Raw genomic sequence first — 24,295 nt, 5'->3', positions numbered from 1 at the left:
ATAACTTTTGAACTCTATTTTATATTAATATTATCTTCAATTCAGTTTGATTTATTTGTTCAAGCTTGATTTTAATTTTTTTAGGCACTTCAAAGATAAAACATATCAATGAGTCAGATGGAATCGAAAAGCATGAGAATCGAGTAAATGAAAAGTATATTTATCTAAAAATCTGTCTAACATAGGAAGCCACTCGAGCATGTGACATTTCCATGTGAGTTGTGAAAAAATGTCAGATAGCATGAAAGGTCGAAGTTAGATATTGTGTAATTTATTTCTGTTTGAGTCAGTCTCAGTGTTTGAGACTTATCTAGAACTACAAATGTCTAGTTGAAACGATTCAATCCTAAAATGAACTAATTTTCAAAAAGCTGCAACTTTGATGAAAAAGTAAACCTCAATTCGAAGTATATGCTTTAAATAAAGTGATTTAGTTCATTCTTAAGAAAAAAATATTTTGTTTGGTTAAAATCTATAAATATTATAGAATTTATTTGCAAATTCAAAGTATATGTTTTAAATAAAGTATGAGTTGATTTATAATTCTATATATTCAAATTTGTATGAAACTGACTATAAATAGACTAAATTCTACTAAAATATATCGAATTTTTAAATGAATTTCATTTTAATTTGTTAATGCATTGCATAACACCAAAATATCTCTTTCAACTTTATTATTTTTATTTTACTTTATCTCTCATATATTTTTTTCAAACGAAATAAATTTTTTAATAAATTTTATTTAAAATTTTATTTAAAAAATATTATTCTATTTTTAATTCTGAACCATATTAGACGATTTGTTTTAGAATCAAAATTTTTATTTATTTTAATATAACTATGAAATCTTTAGTGACAAAAATACTGAATTGAATAATTTTTGTTAAGAGCAATTTAAAAAAGGATGGAATACCTAAAAGATATAATAGCTTTTTCATATAGAATAGCTCTTTCAATATTTTATTTATTAAAATAAAGAATAAATAAATATTTCAAGTTATTTCAATTGGTTCAAGTTTAAATTAAAAAGTAATTATTTCATATAATTATTAATTTCTAATTTTATAAAATCCATTGAACTAAAGATGACTATTTTACATTTTAAAAATATATTTTTTTAATTATATATTTTAAATTTAACTTCATATTATCTTTTCATTATCCGCTAACGATTCCATTTCTATCCACCATAATTTATATTGCCACTACTATCACCACTAGCGTTACCACGGGCCAAAATCACTACGACTTATACATGTTAATATATATGATATTTAATTAAGATTTTATACAAAATTAACTAATTCAATCCTATAAATCAAAAGGTTAACAAAAACTATTTACAAGTAATTATTTTATTTCTATTTTCTTTAACTTTTTTGAAAATTCTAAGTCCACACCATACATACATAGCTTTAAAATATACAAGAAGAGTTTTATTAGATTTTCTATTAATTAATATATGTGGGTATAAAATGTCAATCATTATTAGTTTTTGTATACCTTTTCACCAAATCGATTGACTAATAATTTCGTGCGTAGAAAGCAATATAAAAGTATAGATATTAGAAGTGGATCAGAATTTTTAATTTTTTTTTAAATACTGAATAAACTTGCTCTACAAATTGGCAAAGGGAAACTTCAAACAAATAAATGAGGAGCCAAACGTTCGCCTGCAAATTTGGTTCTTTCCGAAATTTAACACGCAATTGAATCATATATAGCCTTTGAATTCCACAAGAGCCACCTTTTTAATTCAAACTTTGAATTTGCAATAGCAAAAGAAAAGAAAAGAAAACGTACAAGAGCTGCTTGGCAGCATTATTTCCTCCACCTCAATAGTGCGCCTGAAGGAAAACTTTTCCTTGAAAAAGATCTTCACTTTCTCTTACATATTTTGAGGAGGGGAGAAGAAAAAGGAAAAGAAAAAAAAAAGAAGAAGAAAAGATAAAGATAAAGAGGCAGTGAAAATGAAGTATGTGTACTTGTTAGTTCTTCACCACTTTTGGTCGTGAGATATAATTACGGTGAATTACTGCTATGATTGTGATGGTTTAATTTCAATTGGATTTTGGAAAGCTTTTTCAATAAGCCTGGAAAATAATGGAAATAGGTGGAAAAAGAAGAGGACCAAGTAATATCAAACAAGGTGACAAAAAGCATGAGTTGCTTTTATGTATTTTATTTTATAAGAAAAGGATTATATATATATATAGAGAGAGAGAGTAGCTTACTTAATTAATAAAGTGAAAGTAGCTTTCGCTGAAATTAGTTTCCAAAAAGGATTTCTCAACAAATCCAGATTTTTCCAGGTTTGATTATTGTTGGGAGTGCATTAACTGTTTCCAATTAGGTCAGACAACCAAAGCAAGTATCTGCAAAGTCATGTTTCCCGCAGGAGGAAAGTAAATGGGCGCATACACATTAACATCTGCTATCTGAGGGTTTTGTTGGTTAGCTGAAAAAACTTGCAGAACAGAACAGTTTTATTTTTGGAATTACTATTTGCATTTTTTAAGAAAAAAATAAAATTATTATTTATGAATGCCTATTTTTGAAATTCAGTATTTTTAAAAAAATTAAGAGCATAATTTAAACAGCAGAAACTTCATGGATAATAGAAATTAAATTAATTAAAAATCCAAGCGAATCTTTTAGTACTTCTTTCCTTTGTTATTAAAAGAATCGATTTAAAGAGATAGCTTTCAGCAATCACCAAGAAGAAGAAGAAGGAAATCCATCGAGGAACCCAACAACGGAAAGAAAAGAAAAGAAAAGAAAAATAAATAAAAAAATAAAAGAAAGAAATGAAAGAGACAGAAGAATAGGTAGAAAGTCATAAACAGCTGGAAAGTTGGCAGACATTAATTTATAAATTACTCTTTGTTAGTATATAAATTAATGTAATGAAAGTGCTTAAGAAAAAGTGACCTAACGAAGGTCCCATGCTTCCTGAACAGTTCTGACACTCCACAAATTCGAGTGCCTGTGCAGGTAAACGCTCAGGAACTTTCCTGGAATGTGGGTTTTCTCTTTAAATAATTCCTTCTGTTTATGATTACTCCCACAAACCCAGAAAGATCGATCATCCTGACAATTGCACAAATATAATTTTATTTCTTTAATAAGCAATATGCTTTTGGTTACGGGGCAACATTTTCGTCAGTCAGTCTGTGTACATTGAAGAGTTATTTATCATTACAATTGCAGCTGTGCATGTTTCAAACTAATCTAACAATTCTAAATTTTATATTCTAATAAAAGAGGGATGGCAGAGAAATGTATTTGTAGATTCCTGCTAATTATTTTCATTGGTATGTACTAACATATGGATTAAATTTAATAATTTGTTTTATAGTATTTACAATGTTTATTAGCAAACATAAATTGGAATAATTCGTATATGACAATTGACTTTGTTTTTCATAATAATAAATCATCACTTTTTTTGAGAATAAATAAACCACCACTTACAAAAAGGACAACTAAAATATTTGAGTTGGAGCATATAGTATATTTTTTTTGATTTTGAGGGTCATTTGATTTAGAATTTTATAATAAATCATTTAACAAGACTTAATAAAATAGATTATCTCATTTATTTTTTTAACAATTTTCACAACAGCCATTAATTTGGAAGGTAGAAGGCAGGACAATCAACTTCTAATGTACTATTTCATTAAAATAAATAAAAACAAGCTAAAGTCTACTTCCCATATAAATCTACATTGTAAATCCAAAGAAAAATTACAAAAATTATTTTTCTTTTTCCTTACGTATTATTATTATTATTGAGAGAATAGAAAAGTTTAGTAATATTAATCAGTAGTGTTTTAGAAGAAGAAACAAGGGCTGTCATGTTTGGCTGTGGCGGGTACAAGTACAACTACTCTACAATTCACAAATTCAACCAGTCACGGATGCTGCATGATCGTACGTACAGAAAGACATCTTATGCGACATAATTGCAGATTAGTCAAATACCATTGTACAAATTTCATGTTAATAATTATCAAACATGTTCCAAGACCCCATAAATAAAATGATAAATGTTTTTTTCAGTTTAGACAGATTTAAAATATTATTAAATAAAAAATAATATTAAGGGTATTTCAGTAAACACAGTCTCTTTTTTGAAAAATTAGAACCGTCCGGAAAAATTATTTATTTTTGTTTTTTAGAAGAAAAAGAGAATATGCTATAAATTTCGAAAGGCAGAAAAACGCCATGCTTGTTCAAAAAAGCAGAGAGCCTTACAAGATCAAAAGACTGACCAGTCTAAATCTATTTCTTTAACTTTTTATTTTTGGAATAACATATTTTTATATATTTCTTCTGTTGGTCGTCACTGAGAAGAGAACCAAAGAATTTTCTTTGGCTTTTGCTTTGTCTGTCTCTTAGCCAACTTTTATTTTCTTTTGCCTGCTTCTTCTTCTTATTCTTCTCAATTTATTTTCTTTTTTCATAGGCATTATTGGAAGATTTACATGCAAGTAAGTTTCGAGTTCGTTCATTGGTAAGAATCAGAGATTTATGGTTTGAGTATGATGGTTCTATTTCTTTTCGTTTAATTAATGCAAAATATGCACTTTTGTTGTTTTGATTTTGTTGAGTCTTTATTATGATAATTGCTCCCTTTTTATTTTTGGTGGGTGGTCATGTATCAGTTATTAGTGGTGGTTGGTCATTTTTTTTGAGATGTATGGTTATTTTCATTAACTGCTCTCTATCTCTCTGGCTATGATAGTAGTTATGGTGGTTGTGATTTGTGAAGAAACAGAGTATATTTACTTGGACATAGGAACTAATTGGGTTTATCCATTTACGTCCTTAATTACTTTGTACTAGATAAAGTTGAATTCTTCTTTATTTGGCTTAATTCTTAACTACGTGATGAGTACTTAGAAACTGTAAAAATTTATGCTTCAAGTCCGCTGATTATGGATGCAACTGTTTTGTAGGATTATGATATGATTTGGAGAGAATTTCATTCAAAACTTGTGTTTGGAGTAGAATTTTGAATTCCAAGATAACTGCAATGGAGGAAAAACCATTCCCTGCATGGTCATGGTCTGTTGAGCAGTGTTTGAAAGAGTACAATGTCAAGTTGGATAAGGGTCTGAGCTCATATGAAGTTGAGAAGAGGCGTGAGAGATATGGCTGGAATGAACTTGCCAAAGAGAAGGGCAAGCCTTTATGGCGGCTTGTATTGGAACAATTTGATGACACGCTTGTGAAAATTCTTCTGGTTGCTGCCTTTATATCTTTTATTTTAGCTTATTTGCATGGAAGTGAATTCAGCGATGAGTCTGGGTTTGAAGCCTACGTGGAACCATTTGTGATAGTTTTGATTTTAGTCCTTAATGCTATTGTTGGAGTGTGGCAAGAGAGTAATGCTGAAAGGGCACTTGAAGCTCTCAAGGAGATGCAATGTGAATCAGGAAAGGTTCTAAGGGAGGGCTATTGGGTTCCGGACATGCCAGCAAGGGAGATTGTTCCTGGAGATATAGTGGAATTACAGGTTGGGGACAAAGTGCCTGCGGATATGAGAGTTGCAGTTCTGAGGACATCGACATTGAGAGTTGAACAGAGCTCATTGACTGGAGAGGCTATGCCTGTTTCGAAATGCACTGCTTCCATATTCATTGAGGACTGCGAGTTGCAGGCTAAGGAAAATATGGTATTTGCAGGCACAACTGTTGTGAATGGGAGTTGTGTTTGTATTGCTATAAGCACTGGCATGAACACTGAGATCGGAAAGATACAGAAGCAAATACATGAGGCTTCTTTGGAGGAAAGCGATACCCCTTTGAAGAAGAAGCTGGATGAATTTGGGGGCAGGCTTACAACTGCAATTGGGCTTGTTTGTCTTGTTGTATGGATCATTAATTACAAAAATTTCCTCTCATGGGACATTGTGGATGGATGGCCTGCAAATGTCCGATTCTCTTTTGAGAAGTGCACTTACTACTTCAAGATTGCTGTTGCCCTGGCTGTAGCGGCTATTCCTGAAGGCCTTCCTGCTGTAATCACCACTTGTTTAGCTCTTGGTACTAGGAAAATGGCACAAAAGAATGCATTCGTAAGAAAGCTTCCAAGTGTAGAAACCTTGGGATGTACTACTGTGATTTGTTCAGATAAAACTGGGACTTTAACCACAAACCAGATGTCTGTGGCAGAATTCTTCACTTTAGGTGGGAAAACTACCTCATCTAGAATTTTCCATGTGGAAGGAACAACTTATGACCCTAAGGACGGAGGAATTGTTGATTGGACTTGCTACAATATGGATGCTAATTTGCAAGCCATGGCAGAAATATGTGCAATTTGCAATGATGCTGGCATCTTTTGTGATGGGCGTCTGTTCCGAGCTACAGGTTTGCCTACTGAGGCAGCTCTTAAGGTTTTGGTTGAGAAGATGGGAGTACCAGATGTCAAGGCGAGGAATAAAATTCGTGACACTGAACTTGCTGCAAATTATTTGATTGATCGTAGCACTGTGAAATTAGGTGAAGAACCTGATATTTGTGTACAACGCAAGTTCAAGTAGTTAATATGCTTTTAGTCTCATTAACCTTCTGCTTATTGTAGGGAGTTGTGAGTGGTGGATCAAAAGATCGAAAAGGGTTGCCACATTGGAGTTTGATCGCATTCGGAAGGCAATGAGTGTGATAGTCAGGGAACCCAATGGATGCAATCGACTTCTTGTCAAGGTGATCATCGATGCTGCTTGCCATATTTAGTCAACCTTGTTTATCACTAAAGGAAAGAAAAAGGATTAACAGAAGAAATTTAAAGAAAGGAATTGTGTTGTTATGTCTGTGCTGCCTGTGTCCTAGTTTTTAGCATGCTTTGTTAATTGATTTCTGTGCTGGTTCCTGGCGATGAATGTGGCTTTTGGGTTCTGCAGGGAGCTGTTGAGAGCATAGTGGAGCGCAGTTCATATGTGCAACTTGCAGATGGATCTCTTATTCCCATTGATGAGCCTTGCAGGCAACTGTTGCTTTTGAGACTTTTGGATATGAGCTCTAAAGGATTACGGTGCCTGGGATTGGCATACAAGGATGAACTGGGAGAATTTTCAGACTACTATACTGATAATCATCCTGCACATAAAAAATTGCTTGATCCGGCTTGCTACTCCACCATCGAAAGTGATTTGATCTTTGTAGGAGTTGTTGGTCTGAGGGTGAGTAAATGTTACAATGTCCTGGTTTATGTCAGTTAACTGCGTGATACTATTAGCTTAGAAGACTTTCATTTTGAACAGGATCCTCCACGTGCTGAAGTTCACAAAGCAATCGAGGATTGTAGAGGTGCTGGTATCAGAATTATGGTGATAACTGGAGATAATAAGTCTACTGCTGAAGCAATCTGTAAAGACATCAAGTTATTTTATAAAGATGAAGATGTCAGAGGAAGAAGTTTCACTGGTAAAGAGTTCATAGCTCTTTCCCCTTCACTACAAATGGAAATCTTGTCTAGACCTGGAGGTAAGGTGTTCTCGCGTGCTGAGCCCAGGCATAAGCAAGAAATAGTACGAATGCTGAAGGAGATGGGTGAAATTGTTGCAATGACTGGAGATGGTGTTAATGATGCACCTGCTCTAAAACTTGCTGACATTGGGATAGCCATGGGTATAACAGGAACTGAGGTGAGCTAAGGAAACATTTTTCTAATTGTGATTCATCCCATCCTGTTTGCCTTAGCTAGTGGGTTTGCGCACACTCCTGCAAATTTGTCTGCTTTATTCAGGAATAACTTTAGGATAAAAAATTTCATTCATGGAATTCTCATGGACTTTGGCCACTTCATACCATGATGCATCCATGATATGGCATTCCCCATTAACTTCTGCACCTTTAATTTTAAAAAGTGCGAAATTTGTCTAACCTTGAACTTGGGAGGATAATATCTTCAGAACTTGTAGTAATACATTCAACGTTTGCAGGTGGCTAAAGAAGCTTCAGATATGGTTTTGGCAGATGATAACTTTAGTACAATTGTTTCAGCAGTTGCTGAAGGTCGTTCTATTTACAACAACATGAAAGCTTTTATTAGGTACATGACTCATTTCCTTGTTAGTTATTTTTTCCTTTTGAATAGTGGCCGTTAAATGTTAACAGAATGCATCTATGTCCTCAATCTGCAGGTACATGATATCATCTAATGTTGGAGAGGTCATATCCATTTTCTTAACTGCTGCACTGGGCATACCAGAGTGTATGATACCTGTGCAGCTTTTATGGGTGAATTTGGTTACTGATGGCCCTCCTGCAACAGCCCTTGGATTTAACCCTGCTGATGTTGACGTAATGCAGAAACCACCCCGCAAAAGCAACGATGCCCTTATAAATTCCTGGGTTCTCTTTCGATATCTGGTATCTTATCATCAGTACTCTTGACTCCATTTTGAAACATAGGATGATTACTTTTGTTAGAAAAGAAAAGGTATCAGTCCCTCACATTTCATTTTGTGCAATGCAGGTAATTGGTTCTTATGTAGGCCTTGCAACAGTTGGGATATTCATCTTATGGTACACTCAAGCTTCTTTTCTGGGTATCAATCTTGTTAGTGATGGGCATACACTTGTCGAATTCTCTCAGCTTCGCAATTGGGGGGAGTGTTCCAAATGGTCAAATTTCTGTGTGGCTCCGTATTCAATTGGTGGAGGACGCATGATTGCCTTTTCAAACCCTTGTGACTATTTCTCTGTTGGTAAAGTGAAGGCAATGACTCTTTCCCTCTCTGTACTGGTAGCAATTGAGATGTTCAATTCCCTGAATGCACTTTCTGAAGACAACAGCTTGGTTACAATGCCACCTTGGAGGAATCCTTGGCTTTTAGTTGCCATGTCAGTGTCATTTGGACTCCATTGCCTCATACTTTATGTCCCATTCCTGGCTGATGTATTTGGGGTTGTCCCGTTGAGCCTGAATGAGTGGCTTCTCGTCATCTTGGTTTCAGCTCCTGTAATTCTAATTGACGAGGTTCTAAAATTTGGGGGAAGGAGTCAAAGATATAGAGCGAAAGAAAAGACAGCTTAAAGTGGTTTGAAAACACATCAAATGGGTGGAGGGTTCTGCTGATTTTTTAAAATCATTCTTTTGACACATTAATTTATTTTGTTTCTTTGACATTTACGTCCTTACGAAGGAAAAATATAACTCATTTTGTGTATCTCAATGAATAGAAATGGTAAGTAACGAATTTCGTTGCTTACTTTACACTTCCTTAATGTCCGACCTTAAGTCCAAGTTGAGTTCAGTTTATCTAAATAACACAAATGATCATTTTTTTCGTATGCATGTTGAATTATGCAAGGGGCACTGTGTTTATCGCATTGATCATAAGAGCAAATAGAGCAGAACTATTCTACTCCATTAAGCATAATCCTTCAAGGTCAGGTTCAAAATTATCCGCACTTTGTTGCTTCATCTTAGTTGAAATTTCATTCAGTAAAGTGTATATTTCATCAGACCTCGGGTGTGACAAATCTTCCACAATAAACTTTTCGATTTTACCACCACCTTCAATGAAACTATATCCTGCTGTCTTCGTTATTTGGCCACCCTTCATCAGCTTTCTAAGTTTTGCAACCCCATCCCATCGGCCTACTGATGCGTATATATTGGAAAGAATTACATAATTTCCTGGATTCCAGGGTTCTAGTTCAAAGAGAGACCCAGCTGCTATCTCTGCATACTCAACATTCTTATGGAAACTACAAGCTCCGAGTAGCGCCCCCCAAATTACAGAATCTGGCTTCATAGGCATACTCTTTATGAGATTATAAGCTTCTTGGAGTTCTCCAGCACGCCCCAGGAGATCAACCATGCAACCATAGTGTTCCAATTTGGGAGCGATCCTGAACTTTCTTTCCATTGATTGAAAAAGTTGTCGGCCTTTTACAAGCATGCCACCATGAGTACATGCTAATAGAATTCCAACAAATGTGACATCGTCGGGAGCAATTCCTTCTATCTGTATTACCATCAAATTATACTAAAAATAGTTACTAACAATATAAAATTTGCTTCCACAAAACATTTCCAATATCCACTGAAACAAAGCTTATAAAAGACCAAATAACTCACCAGCATTCGATTGTAAAGATGAAGGGCATCATGGCTTCTCCCATGGATAGCCAAACCCATGATCATCGAATTCCAAGAGCACAAGTTTCTCCTCTTGCCAATAATCTTATCAAACACTTTCCTCGCCATGTCAATTTTGCCACACCTTGCATACATTTCCAGTAACGCATTGCTCACATATAAATTCCTCAATAGCCCATTTTCTCTGGCATATGTTTCAATCCTGTCACCAACTTCTAATGCCCCTAGATTTGCACAAGCTGGAAGTATGCTAGCAATAGTCACCTCGTTAGGTCTTAAACCATTCTCCTTCTCCATCTTCAAAAATAATTCTAATGCCTTAGCATACCGTCCATTCTGCGAGTACCCAGATATCATCGCAGTCCACGAAACCACGTTCCTATCGGGCATCAGTTTGAAAATTTTTAACGCTCCCTCCATATCCCCACACCTTGAATAACCAGCAATTAACGCATTCCAAGTTGGTATATCCCTAACAGGTATTTCATCAAACACTCGGTGTGCAAATGCTACCATGCCCAATTTACAATACATGTCAACTAAAGCGGTCAAGGCAATTACATCAGATTCGAAACCCGACTTTTTAAAATGGGTGTGAAGCATTTGGGCATGGAGAGGAGAGAAAAAAGAGGCACACGCGGCGAAGAGGAATGTGAAAGTGTGTTGGTTTCCCGTGCAGTTTCTGGAGCGCATTTGGGAGTAGATTGAGAAGCATTGGTGGAGTTGGTTTTGAAAGGAGTAAGCTTGAATAAGCTTGTTGTAAAGGAAGACATTTGGGCTGGGAATAAGATCGATCAGCTTATGGGCATAAGGAACGTTTGGGATTTGGATGAGCCTTTCAGTGAGAGTTTTATTATAGTCTATGCCATTTCGAAGAGTATAGGCGTGAATTTGCTTTAATTGGTTCATATCAGATGAGAAAGAATTTTTGGCACTACTCCACTGCTAATATCAACAATAACATTTACAAAGCAAAAGAAAAAGGATGACCCGTAAATTAAAAAAGTACTTGTCAGTAAAATTATATGTCCAGTCAATAAATAAACATACTCCATCAGCAAATAGTATGTCACGTCACAATAATTGACAGTGTCATAGTAATATACTAAAGAAGCAAATTAAATACACTGATTTGTTGAAAAATCACGTATTTAAAATTAAAAAATTGCTAAACCACATACATTCTTTTTATGATTGTCCCTAAAAGTACGACTAAAGAACTCAATTCAAACATCTACTTTTTTAAAATGAAGAGTGTGGCTAACTAGTCTGAGAATGGTGACTCGCAAATGTGTAGCGGAAGAGAACTATACAGAACAATTTCTGTGGCATTGAAAAATATGAACCACCTCTACAACAACAACAGAACATAACATAGATATGCTTCGAATCTGAGGGCTCAATAGCTAAGCTGTTTCTAGCAGAACAGGAGCATGCTCTTCTACTGCAGCTTCGCCCTATGTTCTGAAGGGTCAGTCGCATGCCTAATCATAAGAGTCAGATTGCACCTTTTGATGCAAGAGCATTGAGATGAGAAATGTGCCTAATTATGAAACTGCCAGCACAAGATTAAATCCATACAATTGTGTGCCTGAACCCATACTTATCTTCGGCTTGTCCATCATTGACCAAATGCGTCAAAACCAGGCCGTTAAGATTGTCTAGAAGTAAGAGGATTGATCATGAAGGAGATTCAGGTGAGCGAGTATTCTGGCTGATAGAGACTTCATGCTGCCGTTCCCCCTCTGCGTTAAATCAACTAAAGGCATTTGAGCAGAGGGGCCATACTTCTGTTTGAACTCTGGTAGTCGAAATATCCTTTCTAAAGCATTTAGAGCCTTCTCCTGCAATGTTGGAGAGGAAGAACAAAGAAGTTTTATAATCGATGGGATTGCATTTGCTTCTGAAAGCAACTTGCTACCACTTTGAAGCCTTTCAGCTTCAATTAAGGTTAGTAGTGCATCTAAAGAAGCCTCACGGACTCCAGAATCAGGATCTTCAAGAACTCTCACAAGGGGTACTATTGCATCAGCCTCCACAAGGCAAAATGATGACTGAACATCACAGAGTCCCCCATGAACCATGCAGCCAGTTTCTTGTGGAGCAGAGATACACCAAAACCCCTTATGTTTAGATATTGCCCGACTCAGCCTCGGTGAACTCTCTGAAAAATGAGTAAGAGAAATTGCCGCATACTTCCTAGTCAAGGCAGTCCCAACATCTAGCAGCTGTACTAGCAAAGGTATAATCCCAGCTTCTGCTGCTCTCTTTTGCCATTCCAACTTTGCTGGAACAGTGAAACGGCATAAGGCTCCAACAGCATTTTCAACTAACTGATTCTTATGGGGGTCATATTGCATGCTGTTCGGGAGAAACTTGACAATCTTTTGAAGTGCACCTGCATCAAGAAGCAACTGAGTGATCTGGGGATTTTCTGGGAAATTAGCAATAATGCCCATTGCTGAAGCAATCTCTTCCACGTCATTAGAAGATTGGATGATCCTGAGCAAGGTGGTAAGGCATTTGTGATCCACATGCTCCAGGATCGCGGCTTCATCACCATCTTCTACCAAGCAACAGAGCAGCTTTATAGCATTTGGTCGTACATTTAGATTCTCATGCTCACATAACTGAACCAATACTTGCATAGCTCGATACTGTTCATGATTAAGCAAGTTAGAGTCCATATAAGGATATCCATCAACAATAGGTTATACAGAAACATAGACTAGGAGGCATACTAAGTGGAGGGATCAAGAAAACTGAGGACAACGAAGAAGGGCTGATAACACCAAACTAAGTAACTAGATGTGTAGAATAACCTTTGACAGTTTAGACACTGTTATTGCATGTATTAGCTTAGCTTATGCAAACTGACTTTTTATTAACAGCATATTTAGTAACTAAATGTGTAAAATAACCTTTGGCATGCCCAATAACAGGCAGCAGTTTTCTTCCTATAGCTGGAGAATATAAAGAAGCATGCACGACCACTTTTATACCTCATTCAGTCTGGTCTTAATATTTGAAGCTGAGGGCGATTGGCACAGTGCATAAAAGATGCGGAGAATGTTTTGTTGCACATCAGGGCCAGTGAAGTTTATCAAAGAGAAGAGCGTCAAAGTATCTTTATCAGACTCTAACAACGAAATTGGTGCTCGACTGGATCCTTGAGATACTGTTGATTCAGCCAGATGCATGATTGTGGCAGAGACCTGTTCACGCAAACCTGAAGACGGCGTGATGTGCCGGAAAAGAAGGTCAAGAAGTGGGCGGGCTGCACCTTCTCTAATCATCTGCAGGCCATTTGCTGGTAAACTTGAGATGTTTCGAACAGCCTTGATGGCCACCATTTTCATCCCATCATCACCATCTGAGACCAACTGAAGTAGTGGACCCAGCACGCCTCCTTCAAATAAAGAAGCTTTATTGTGGTCAGTTAACTCCATATCTGCCAAAGTCGTCGCCATGGCCATTTTCACATCATCCGGTCCTGAAAAAGCAAACGAGAAGTGCTTTTTGAAATATAGTTCAATTATTACATTTTTGAAGTATCCTTCAACTATTACAACCGTAAACTGCATAAAATAGACAAAATACAAATTAAAGGTGGTTGGTAGAACCACTGTAGACACCTGGTTAAATTGTTGAAACACTGTGTATCAACTTAGATGTTTATGCAGGTAAACTATTTCTGAAAGACTCAGAAATTAATCGTTATACTAATTAACCACATTCTAGAGGAGAGCATATGTCTCACCATAAGTTATTAGCATATTTTAACTTTATTACTCGCACCAAATAATTGCTGCTTATTTTACTGAAGGTTGAAGCTAATTCAAATAGATTCGGCATCAACTCACCCCATGAGAAAAAAGAGAAAATAAAAATAAAGAGGCAAGCAACAAGCCTTGACAAATCAAATCAAACCGAAAGCTTCATCAAGAAGATAAAATAGGTTATCGCATGCAAGAAAATCACCTGTACATAGACGCTGCAGCAAATGTTTAAAATAGTTGGCCTTTGCCATTAGTATGATGTTCTTATCTGAGTATGAGAGGTTCTCCAACAGCTCTTGAGCATCTTTGGCAGCTTGGCTGTCATCACTGCTTGACATAGTCACCAGGAGGAGGATGCAACCTTGAACCTTTCCTATACAATCCTTTACCAGAGTACATTTTGATAATTCTATCAGTAATACCACTGCTAACTTCCTTTCCCCAATTCGACGCCCAAGAGATTTAACTATAGATTCAATTGCATTGTCAACCTTTGCAATTCTTTCCTGCAATAGATAGCAGAGACTAAGTTAAGACGCACCATATAGCTTCTGCAGATTATTTCCTAGAATGCCAAAGAGTATTTCACACTAAATCTATAAGTTATGAGTCAATAAGATGAATTACTATAGGACTATGAAACCAGAATTTAGTTGAACAAAAGAAGGTAACAGGAATATACTCTTCCATGGAATATCCGTCAAAGTAGATCAATGCAGTAATTACACTGGACAGTATGATGAAAAACGAAACAACAAAAAAGCAGCGACAAGAAATTACAATTCAGATTTGCCGGATTCATGCAAAATGCATCTATAATTAATACTATCTGGAAAAAGGAAAAAAATAATCATGTTCGCTATGATTCTAGGAACTTTGTATTGCTTCATAAGAAAAGGAACTATAGGAAAGCACTAATGAACATCAAATAAAAGTTACCTTGGCATCATCACTATCTTTCGCCAGAATGCAGAGGATGACCAGAGCATGATTCCTTATATCACGATTTCTTGCACCGAGAAGTTGAATTAGAATTGGTATATAGTTCTCCAACAGAACCCATTCCCGATGCTGGTCTCTTTGTTCACACAGATCCTCTAATTGTCCCAGGCACTGAAGCACTTCTTCCTCCTCTTCAGACATAAGTTTTGATTTTAAAGAAGTAATTGTGATCATCGTGTTCCTATCCTTCCATTCTTCTATTGATTGCCTCAAAGTTCTATTAGGCCGCAAAACTGAAGTGTCTATCGGTGTCATGGTCAGAGGACATATGTTGTTCCCATCTGCAAGCCATTTTTCTATTGCACTTCTCTCAAATGTTTGTCCTGAAGAGGTCTCCACAGGATTCACCATCACATCCTGAGTGATCGGGCAATAAAATGACCGGAGGGGTTCCAGTAGTTGACTACCCAAACACTTCCTTTTAGTGAAATGCTTCATCTCCTTCTCCTTTGGAGAGGAAGCAGCATCTGCTCTTTCTAGCAAAGCAATTATTTGAGCCATTTGTATAGCTTCAGCTTGGTTCTTTCTCAGCTGGGTATTCTCTATCTCACTCTTGAATTCTTCGACTTCTTTCTTTATTGTGGCTCTATCAGTTGAAATACCAACAGCCTCAGCTATGCTAGCCACCAGGTTATTGGCATAACTACGGTCAACATTCCTCTCCTGTATTGCCGTCTCAATTTTCTCCAATATCTCTTCCTCTGTTTTAGCTGCCCTGAATTCAGCTCTTTGCATACTATCAGAAAGTTTCACAACCTCTTCTATTATACCAGATGAAAGACCAAGAGAAGCTAGAGGAAGAATATCTAGGGCACGGCTCATTTCCCTCGTGATATCCTCTAAGTTCTTAGCGATAGTCCGGCAATTCATCAATAGATATACTTTATTTCTTTTGGTGCAGTCGACAGTCAGCTGCTTTGCAGCTTTAACCTCTCGATTGAGAATCTCAATTGCTTTGCTTAAACCCTCAGAATGGCCCATATCTTTCTTATTTAACTCTTTTAAGATGGGAATAATCCTGTCCATGTAAATGGTAAGTTCCTTAAAATTCTCTTTCTTAATGAGAACGTTGTTGGCAGCATATGTGATCTCAATCATGCCCTCTACAACCTGGGAAAGGAATTCTGCAGCCGGAACAGATGAGGCACCAGCAAGCACATCTAATACCATCTTGTCGCTAGCTAGAAAGTAAAACTGCCTACGTCCATTCAATAAAAGCACAGCTGCAAGGAGACTAAATGGACACTTTGATCTAGATCAGAGTTCACAGCAGCATGATCCCTCCAGTTTTACTCCATAAAAAGCCTAATATTCAATTCTAATTTTGAGTATCCACTTGAAACTTTGAAATGCCAAATTGATAATAAACTCCAAAATATAATCAGTATACACACAGATAGGATTAAGCCTCCTTGTGTGCGCTAAGCATGTTAACAAATTAAAGACTGCAGATAAAAACTAAAATCACAAGTTAAAATTTTGTTTATATAATTGGCTGTTTCGCCTTACCTTATTCATAATTCTCCCCCATTGAGAACTAAGGACAAAACTCTGATGACAGTTCAACAGTCACTAAGCATGGCAATTTGGAAGTTAATTTTCCTTTATATTATCTGCTCCTTATCCCTGCACTTTCTCACCGGCAAAACAAGAATGAACAGAATTATTATACAGTTTTAACTCATAAAAGACATCATAGTTGAACCGGGAAGTAAGAAAAATCAACGAAATGAATTCTACAATCAAATTCTAAACTAGAAATGCAACATAAAAACAGAAAACCAAAACAATCAAACTAGAAGTAAGACCAAAGAGAAACATAGTCAACTGCCGATCGTAAAAGTTGAATTTCAATATAACCAAAGTTCTAATATTATGTGAGGCCAGAAAGAGAAAGAGTGGCCAACCTGTACAGACAGTAAACGTCCGCTTAAATAGGAAGGTGCACAGAATTTGCCTGGAGATTTTCCAGGAAAATGCGACAAGAATTTGCAATGAAGCCGCCGGACCAAAATGATCCAAAATAAAAGTTTTAAATAACAAGAAAAAGATATACAAGGTTGAAGTCAAATAAAGTAATTAAGCAGTGAGTGAAACCAAATTTAATATTCCTTTTTCATTTCCATTCAATGATTTTTTATTCTGATAGAAAATTGGTTCAGAGAAAAGCAGCATACATCCGTGTGTTTGTTTATTCATTTCTGAAACTAAAGACGAAGACTTTTTTTTATTATTATTTTTAGATGAAATTGAAGTCTTCCCATATTTTCCTTTATTTTGTTTTTGCCTTTTCTCATATTTCAAAGGTTTTCTCAGTTTTGGACTTTTTGGTTGACTTTACAATTTCGATCATATCTCTTTTTCTTTTTCTTTTTCCTTTTCTTTTGTAAGACAAATAATTTGGCACCACATATTCCTAGTTTTGTTAGATCTAGCAATTGATTAATTATACCTTATAATAAAATTAATAACCAAAATTTTTATCAATAAACTTTGTTTTAATAGTGTTGAAATTGTGTTACAGTTTTAGAATTTGGAATTTGAATTTCATTATAAATTTAATTTTGAAACAATATCAAACTTCACATTTCTTTTTTTCTTTTTATCTTTTATCCTTCCCAATATGAGAGGAAAATCATTTTTTCCGACTATTTTCACTTTCTTTTTTTTTTTGGTTTCCTTCCCTCTATTTATTTATTTATTTTAAGTCAAAATACAGAGTGTAAGATTGAAAGCTTTGGTAGGGTGTGTGGTGCTGCTTCGTGCTTCGAATCGTCGTTTTCTTTTCATTGCTTTCTTTGCGATTTTAATTAAGTGCCATTTGCTAAAATGAGCTAATCGCTAACCATTACCAAACTTAAAATAGCATTTTGTTTTTAACAAATTATTGCATTTTGTTGCCGTATGATGCAATAATAATGATGCTTACGGACCAGCGATTTCTGATATAGTATGAACTAAAAAAGCCTTAAAATGTACCATGGTTACTGATTATTTTGATTATCAACTGTCTTTTATGTATATATTTTCCGGTTTCATTGCTATCGCGTGCTTTACACAATCGATCGGATCATATAAATATCTCAACATAGGTTATTGAAAAAATCTCGAAAATCCACCAAAATACGAAAGCCATAATCTTTTAGAAAATGAATTCCTATTTTAAAAATACATAACATCATGGATAAACTAATACTATCTTGTCAATTTGAAATTCAATTTGGGATTATATATATATAATACATGAAAATAATTTTAAATACATGCTGACTTGGCAATTATGAAGGAATTGTTAATGTGAGTGGACGAAAGTCAAAATCTTTCAGAAAATGAATTCCTATTTTAAAAATACATAACAGCATGGATAAACTAGTATTATCTCGTTAATTTGAGATTCAATTTGGGATTATATATATATATATAATACATGAAAATAATTTTAAATACATGCTGACTTGGCAATTATGAAGGAATTGTCAATGTTAGTGGACCATAAATATCCATAGAATTGGCTACTAATATTTTTCTTTCCACGGGACCATGACTGAATTGATTAATTCAACTGAGAAAAAAAAAACAAAGAAAACAAACTTCTTCTTCTCTTGATCTTTTACAACTTGGAATTTGAGCAAACAATTTAGGAAAATAATTACTAGCGGCAATGCATGCTGTGATCGAATTGAATAGGTCAATGCATTCACAAAGAAGAGCAAATGTCGAGTGCCAGTGATTAAAAGACTCGGTGATGGCTTATTTAAAAAAATTCAGTTAAAGAAAATACAAATAATTAACAACTAAAACACACGTTGAGGTCAAAAAATGAATAATCTAAATGCAATCTAACATATAATAAAAAAAGGGTTAGTGGAGGACTGGGAAACCATAAAATTATACAAAGGGTCTCCGTTGATGGTTCTACTGCAAATTATAATCCAAATAAGCCTTCCATTCTGTTTAGGGTATGTAATTTCCTGTAACTGCAGTCATACTCCACATGCACAGGTACAGAGATAAGTCTAAGAATTTATGTTGCATAAGATCTCTCAAGTCTTGACAGCAATTTCACAAACACCGATTGCCAAATTCCAGCCTCTATTTTCTTTTACTTGTAACAAGAGGAGCTACAGCTTGCTATGAATATATTATATTCGAACTTTAACTAAAGCTTTACAACCTAAAGAAAATACATAATCTTGGACCGCAGAAATTTCAGATTCAGGTTAGCCTCTTAACCCTGCTCACTTTCATTTCTATCGCTGGCACACTTAAAATCTGGTAACTTATATAATGATGCTACCTGAGCCTTTTAGGAATCAATAAATTCATTGGTAATGGTGCATGCTCTTAGGAACCAGCAATGAGTGCAAACTCCTTACTTTTCTGCCTCAAGGTTCAGCAGGCAATGGAAGCTTGAACACAAGAATTCCATAGACATTTGTTGCAACTTGCGTCAAGACTAACTACCAATTCGTATCTTATTTGAGAGAGTGAAATTTCAAGCTCAAAGTAGCAATTCATGTGATAATTTGTCGGGGAGCATCACTAGCCAGTTCTCTTCAATTAATCAATACATCAGTCCATTGACGCCTGAAACAGAACCATCAATCCATAGGAAAGCCAGGTAGTACCATGGAGCATTCACATGGGCAGAAGGATAGAGCTTTTGGTTCTCCACTGAAGTCTATAAGGGATCTCTACTGGGCGTTCTCCTTGAAAAAGCTATCAAGAGCTTTTGACCCTCTATCCAGATTACCTACAGCCTTATTTAAAAAGAGGTCCCAAGAATCGCTATCAACTCCTCCACTTGCCATAGCCATTGAAACAACTTTATCTACTTCTCCTTCCATCCCCATTTTGCATAACTCCTCTATCAAAATAGCATAGGTTGACTTATTAGGCATGCATCTATTATCCAACATTTCCTCAAGAATCCTAATCCCCTCCTTAGCATTACCAATCTTAGAAAACCCTTTAATCAGCATATTATAAGTAAAAGCGTTAGGCTTGTAACCTTTCTCCATCATATCATCCCAAAGCTTCCCCGCCTCGCTCAATTCTCCTTTCTCGCACATCCCTGCGATGAGTGTATTATATGTCAGAAGACTTGGTATTGCACCCCGCTCAAACTCACCAAACAACTTCCTTGCTTCCCATACCTTCCCCTCCTTACAAAGCCAATGTATAAGTGTGCTCATTATTGCATTATCCGGCATGCAGTTCTTCTTTAACATCCTCTTCCATAACTCACAAGCTTCCTCAATCTTACCAGCTTCGCATAACACATCAATAACCTTACAACAAAGAGCTGAACTTGGTACATACTGTCTCTCAAGCATATCGTCAAGCAGGTTACGTGCTTCACCAGCTTTTTTCTCTTTACAATATGCCTCTACCATCACACCATAAGTAACTTCATTTGGCTCAACTCCATTCTCTCCCATATCATCCATAAGCTTAATAGCATCAGCCAACCTTCCTTGCTCGCAATACCCATTCATCAAGATCGTATACGTCGTGGCATCAGGCAACCACCCTCTATCAAAAAGCTCACCAAAAACCTTGTTAGCATTAACCATATCACCACGCGAAGAATACCCACCTAAAATCGTTGTATAAGTAACAACATTTGGGATCATACCCATTGCAGGCATTTCATCTAGCACCTTGACTGCACTTTCAACATCATTCTTTTTACAAAGCGCTTTAATCAAAATGTTACAAGTAAAAACATTAGGCAAAACTCCGTACTTACTCCTACAATTCTTGAACATAGCATGTACTAAATCATACCTTTTGTTTTGTACAAAAGCATTCAATAGTGTGTTCAGCGATCTCACAGAACGCTGCACGTTAAAATCTTGGATACGAATAAAAGTTCTAAGAGCGAAATCAGGCTTTCCTGCAAGGCCATAGTTGCGAATGACATTGATGAATATATTTTCTCCGCATTTTATTTGGGATTTATGCAGGTCAGAGAGCAAGAGTTCCACGGGGCCAAATACGCGAGCTCGAGAAAGCTTGTGGATAATTGAGTCGTAGGTATCGTAATTGTGTGAGAAGTTCGGTTGATATTTGCCTGCGTATTCGAAGATTTGGAGGGCAAGATCTAGATTTTGTTGGCGGGTGATCATGGAGACTAGGCGTTTAGGGTAGAGGCGTTGTGGCCAAGGCTTGATTGGGGGGGTCACAGTGTATGATTCGGGGAGAGGGTTGTTTGGACTACCGGTGCTGTTTGAGTGGAGGAGCGCGACGGCTGTTGTTTTTGGACGGTGGCGAGATTGAGTGCTGCATAACATTGTTGTGCGCCCAGTCACTGAGAGGGAGGGCATTTTGTTGTGCCTAGAGTTCTAATGACTGTCAAATTGCCGGCATTATGACTAAAAGTGACTGTTTTAATTCTTAGATGGTCCAAAAAGAAAATCAATACGAGAATTTGTGGTGACTATGTCCAGTGCTACTGCCCACAAATAAACCGGAATTCAGAAAACTTGGAACCGTGAACACGTCCGTAAGTAACTAAGCAAACAAAGTTTTTTTTCTTTTTTTTTAATTACCAGAAATGAAACACTTGAATTAAGAGTCCGAAAAGGACGCAGTCTTGATACAAAGGGGCCCTCAATTTGGTGGAGGATCGGCGACCCAATACACTGGAAGTCTAAGGCCAGGAGCAGCCAAGTTAACAAAATCCGCAACAGTATTATAGCAGCGATTGATACAAAAGGGCTCTCACTGTTTGGACGGAGGATCAGTGACCCAAACCCATTCTTTAATTGTCAGATAGGCAATCTACAAAACAAATGGGAAAGGTTATTCAGATATCATGAAATGCATGAGAAATAAGCAAGGAGATGAGTCGGCAGATATTTTGTTTTTATTTCTTTGACAGAAAGAGGGTTAAACCCTTTGAAAAACAATATTCACTAGTATTTTTATTTAATAAATATTACTTGGAAAATAAATATTCAGATACCCTTTTATCTTTATATTTTTAAATGAAACTGGATACCTATTTAATACTTTGTAAGAAGATTATATTTTATTATATACTTGTAAATATGTAAAAAGAAAAGATGTATACCTTAAAAACAATAAATAAATAATAATAGAGAAAAAAAAGATCATCTTTACGGAGATGTAGAAAGACTTTTGTGTTAGCTCAATAATGAATGGTTTTGCTCTAAGAATGTTAGGTTAATGGCAAAAGTAGCTAAGATGTTGTTAGAATCTATATGAATTAGTGTATGAAACTTTCATTCATGCAAGATAACACCATATCCATCACTTTTCTTTTTCTTAAAGCTCTTTCTTTAAGTTCCTGATACTAATTAATATTCTGCATCTTTTACATTGACTCTTAAGTTATAAATCTAAATATTGACTATACATATGTATAAATAGCTTTATGACATCCTATGTCAATAGGTTTTTCCTTCAGAATTCAATTTAGTAATTTGAAGTATTACCGTACTTCCATGGTATATTAGTATTTTTTCCTAATTAATTTTTGTCTTTTTTATTATTACTATTTAGTATTTACATTTTCATAGTTAACTTTATCTTAATTTTCTGCTAGTTTTCTATTTTTCTTTTTCCAATATCAGCTAGGTTTATTTTATTCAATTGAATTCTAAAATTTTGTTTTATTGTTTTAACTATTGAAGCTTTTCTCATTATAAAAAGAATGAATTTTTTTCTCAATGCACTTTTTTTTTTTTTTTAGAACATGAAACTGTCATGTTTAGTAACTTGGCAGCAGAAAAGTTCAAATATGGCGAATGGGCACCGAATGGGAAACCATTTTAGGCTCATCAGCAAGTTCTAGTATCTAGTTAATGAGCGCTAGTCTAGTGGCAAGCTCACCAATACTTTTACGGAAAAAAACAAAAGAAGAAGATTTAAGCATATAATGATCAGCCAGAAAAGGTCAGCAGTCCATAATCACATCTCAAACGTATCCAGATCTGATTTTTTTATTAATATATTGAATCTTAACATTGAAAAGGAGCTTCAATTACACAGCAGACGATGGTAACTTTTCATCAACCAAGTTCCTTACCTTCACCTTCACAGCCCCACTAAACTTTTGCACACTTTGAGCAATCCGAAACAGTGCATCTTCCTCCATCTTCTTCTTAGAAGAGACCAATACTACCTTTGTTCCGCTCAACTCATCAAATATCCTTTGGAATTCAACCAACACCTCATTCACTATCATTATCTTATTTCTCTCTATTAGCATCGTCAATAATCTCACCAGTATGCTGTTGAATTTACCCTTCTTTCCCACTTCTTTCAGTACTAGTCCTTTCTCTTTGTCACCCACTAGAGGGTTAATCAAGATACACTGAATTTGTTCATTTCGTAGCAGCTTTGACAGTCTCTTCACATCCTTCTCCACAGTTTCGAGGGAATTGTTGAATTGGGCTATGTCTAGAAGTGCTGCAGCGTAGCCAGTTGCTGGGTTTTGGTGGGTGTTGGGAGGTGGCTTGAGAAATGATGGAGAATTGGTAAGACTTTTGAGGGATAAGATCTGGATATTGGTGTTTCTGTTGGAGATTGAGTTGGGTTTTGTGGTGAAGTGAGTAGGAGGGAGTTGTTGAGATGCGGAGGGAGTCTTGAAATGGTAGAACTGACGAGGTTTTGAGTGAAGGGCAGGGAGCTTGAGGGTTGAAACAGAGTTTGAGAGGGTGTCCATTGGAGACGATGGAGGACAAGGTCGTGTTGGGAACTTGGTGGTGGTGGATACATGATTTCAAATGTTTGTTTTCTTGTGGGGAGAAATGTTGGATAAATTTTACACACGTTTCCCAGTGAAACACCAAAAGAAATAAAGAAAAAACAAATAAGTAATTTATATATATTAATTTTAAAATTTATTTTTTTTTAATATATATGTTTAATATTTAATATGTCTATTTTTATTTTAATATGTGTATTAATTTTGTCATATATTAAAGTTTATACGTAATTTTATAATTTTTTTATTAATTTATTTATTAATAAGTTACATTTCTAATTAAACACTAAACACTGATTTTAATCTTAAATAATATTATTTATTATATTTTAATACTGTATTAACTAACAAATAATTTTTAAAATTTATAAAAAGAGTAAATAATTTTCTAATCAGATAATTATATTAATTCTATCCTAAATAATAGTACATTAATTATATTCTAACATTATACTAATTAATAAATAATTTTTTAATCAAATAATGATACTAATTTTATTCTAAAAAATTATATTAATTATATTTTAATATTATATTAACTAATAAATTAATTATTTTAATTGGATAATAATTTTAATAGTAAAAATTAGCATTTTAAATTATATTTTTAATATTATATTTAATAATAATTAATTTTTAATTATATAATAAAATC

The 24,295-nt window shown here is 35.2% G+C and overlaps 5 protein-coding genes across 7 annotated transcripts; 1 reads left to right on the top strand and 4 right to left on the bottom strand.

Annotated features, from left to right (window-relative positions):
• The first annotated feature begins 4,210 nt into the window (after window positions 1-4,210).
• LOC8263473 (calcium-transporting ATPase, endoplasmic reticulum-type) lies at window positions 4,211-9,242 on the top strand. 2 transcript variants are annotated; one of them, XM_048376264.1, is made up of 8 exons: window positions 4,211-4,519; window positions 4,965-6,512; window positions 6,595-6,716; window positions 6,914-7,192; window positions 7,274-7,657; window positions 7,955-8,064; window positions 8,156-8,384; window positions 8,491-9,242. In XM_048376264.1, the coding sequence occupies exons 2-8, from the start codon at window positions 5,042-5,044 to the stop codon at window positions 9,049-9,051; spliced, it is 3,156 nt and encodes a 1,051-aa protein (XP_048232221.1). In that variant the 5' UTR covers window positions 4,211-4,519; window positions 4,965-5,041; the 3' UTR covers window positions 9,052-9,242. The 2 variants fall into 2 exon arrangements, with proteins under 2 accessions (XP_048232221.1, XP_048232222.1); XM_048376265.1 differs by having other exon boundaries at window positions 4,224-4,496.
• LOC8263472 (pentatricopeptide repeat-containing protein At5g08510) lies at window positions 9,153-11,107 on the bottom strand. Its single transcript, XM_015721880.3, has 2 exons — window positions 10,102-11,107; window positions 9,153-9,988 (listed from the first exon to the last, which is right to left on the bottom strand). The coding sequence occupies exons 1-2, from the start codon at window positions 11,029-11,031 to the stop codon at window positions 9,380-9,382; spliced, it is 1,539 nt and encodes a 512-aa protein (XP_015577366.1). The 5' UTR covers window positions 11,032-11,107; the 3' UTR covers window positions 9,153-9,379.
• Window positions 11,108-11,253: 146 nt separating this feature from the next.
• On the bottom strand, window positions 11,254-17,137 carry LOC8263471 (U-box domain-containing protein 24). Of its 2 annotated transcripts, none has more exons than XM_015721879.3 (6): window positions 16,811-17,137; window positions 16,413-16,534; window positions 14,841-16,208; window positions 14,104-14,407; window positions 13,125-13,615; window positions 11,254-12,779 (listed from the first exon to the last, which is right to left on the bottom strand). In XM_015721879.3, the coding sequence occupies exons 3-6, from the start codon at window positions 16,071-16,073 to the stop codon at window positions 11,784-11,786; spliced, it is 3,024 nt and encodes a 1,007-aa protein (XP_015577365.1). In that variant the 5' UTR covers window positions 16,074-16,208; window positions 16,413-16,534; window positions 16,811-17,137; the 3' UTR covers window positions 11,254-11,783. The 2 variants fall into 2 exon arrangements, with proteins under 2 accessions (XP_015577365.1, XP_025013880.1); XM_025158112.2 differs by having other exon boundaries at window positions 16,413-16,529.
• Window positions 17,138-18,786: 1,649 nt separating this feature from the next.
• Window positions 18,787-21,772, bottom strand: LOC8263470 (pentatricopeptide repeat-containing protein At5g16420, mitochondrial). Its single transcript, XM_002523248.4, has one exon. The coding sequence runs from the start codon at window positions 21,230-21,232 to the stop codon at window positions 19,598-19,600; it is 1,635 nt and encodes a 544-aa protein (XP_002523294.1). The 5' UTR covers window positions 21,233-21,772; the 3' UTR covers window positions 18,787-19,597.
• Window positions 21,773-22,841: 1,069 nt separating this feature from the next.
• On the bottom strand, window positions 22,842-23,685 carry LOC8282133 (ATP synthase delta chain, chloroplastic). Its single transcript, XM_002523247.4, has one exon. It carries the CDS (start codon window positions 23,596-23,598, stop codon window positions 22,915-22,917), a length of 684 nt encoding a protein of 227 aa, XP_002523293.1. The 5' UTR covers window positions 23,599-23,685; the 3' UTR covers window positions 22,842-22,914.
• Window positions 23,686-24,295: the final 610 nt, after the last annotated feature.

The sequence above is a fragment of the Ricinus communis genome, chromosome 1, assembly GCF_019578655.1.
Source record: "Ricinus communis isolate WT05 ecotype wild-type chromosome 1, ASM1957865v1, whole genome shotgun sequence".
NCBI lineage: Eukaryota > Viridiplantae > Streptophyta > Magnoliopsida > Malpighiales > Euphorbiaceae > Ricinus > Ricinus communis.
This window is presented reverse-complemented; position numbering and strand designations above follow the sequence as displayed.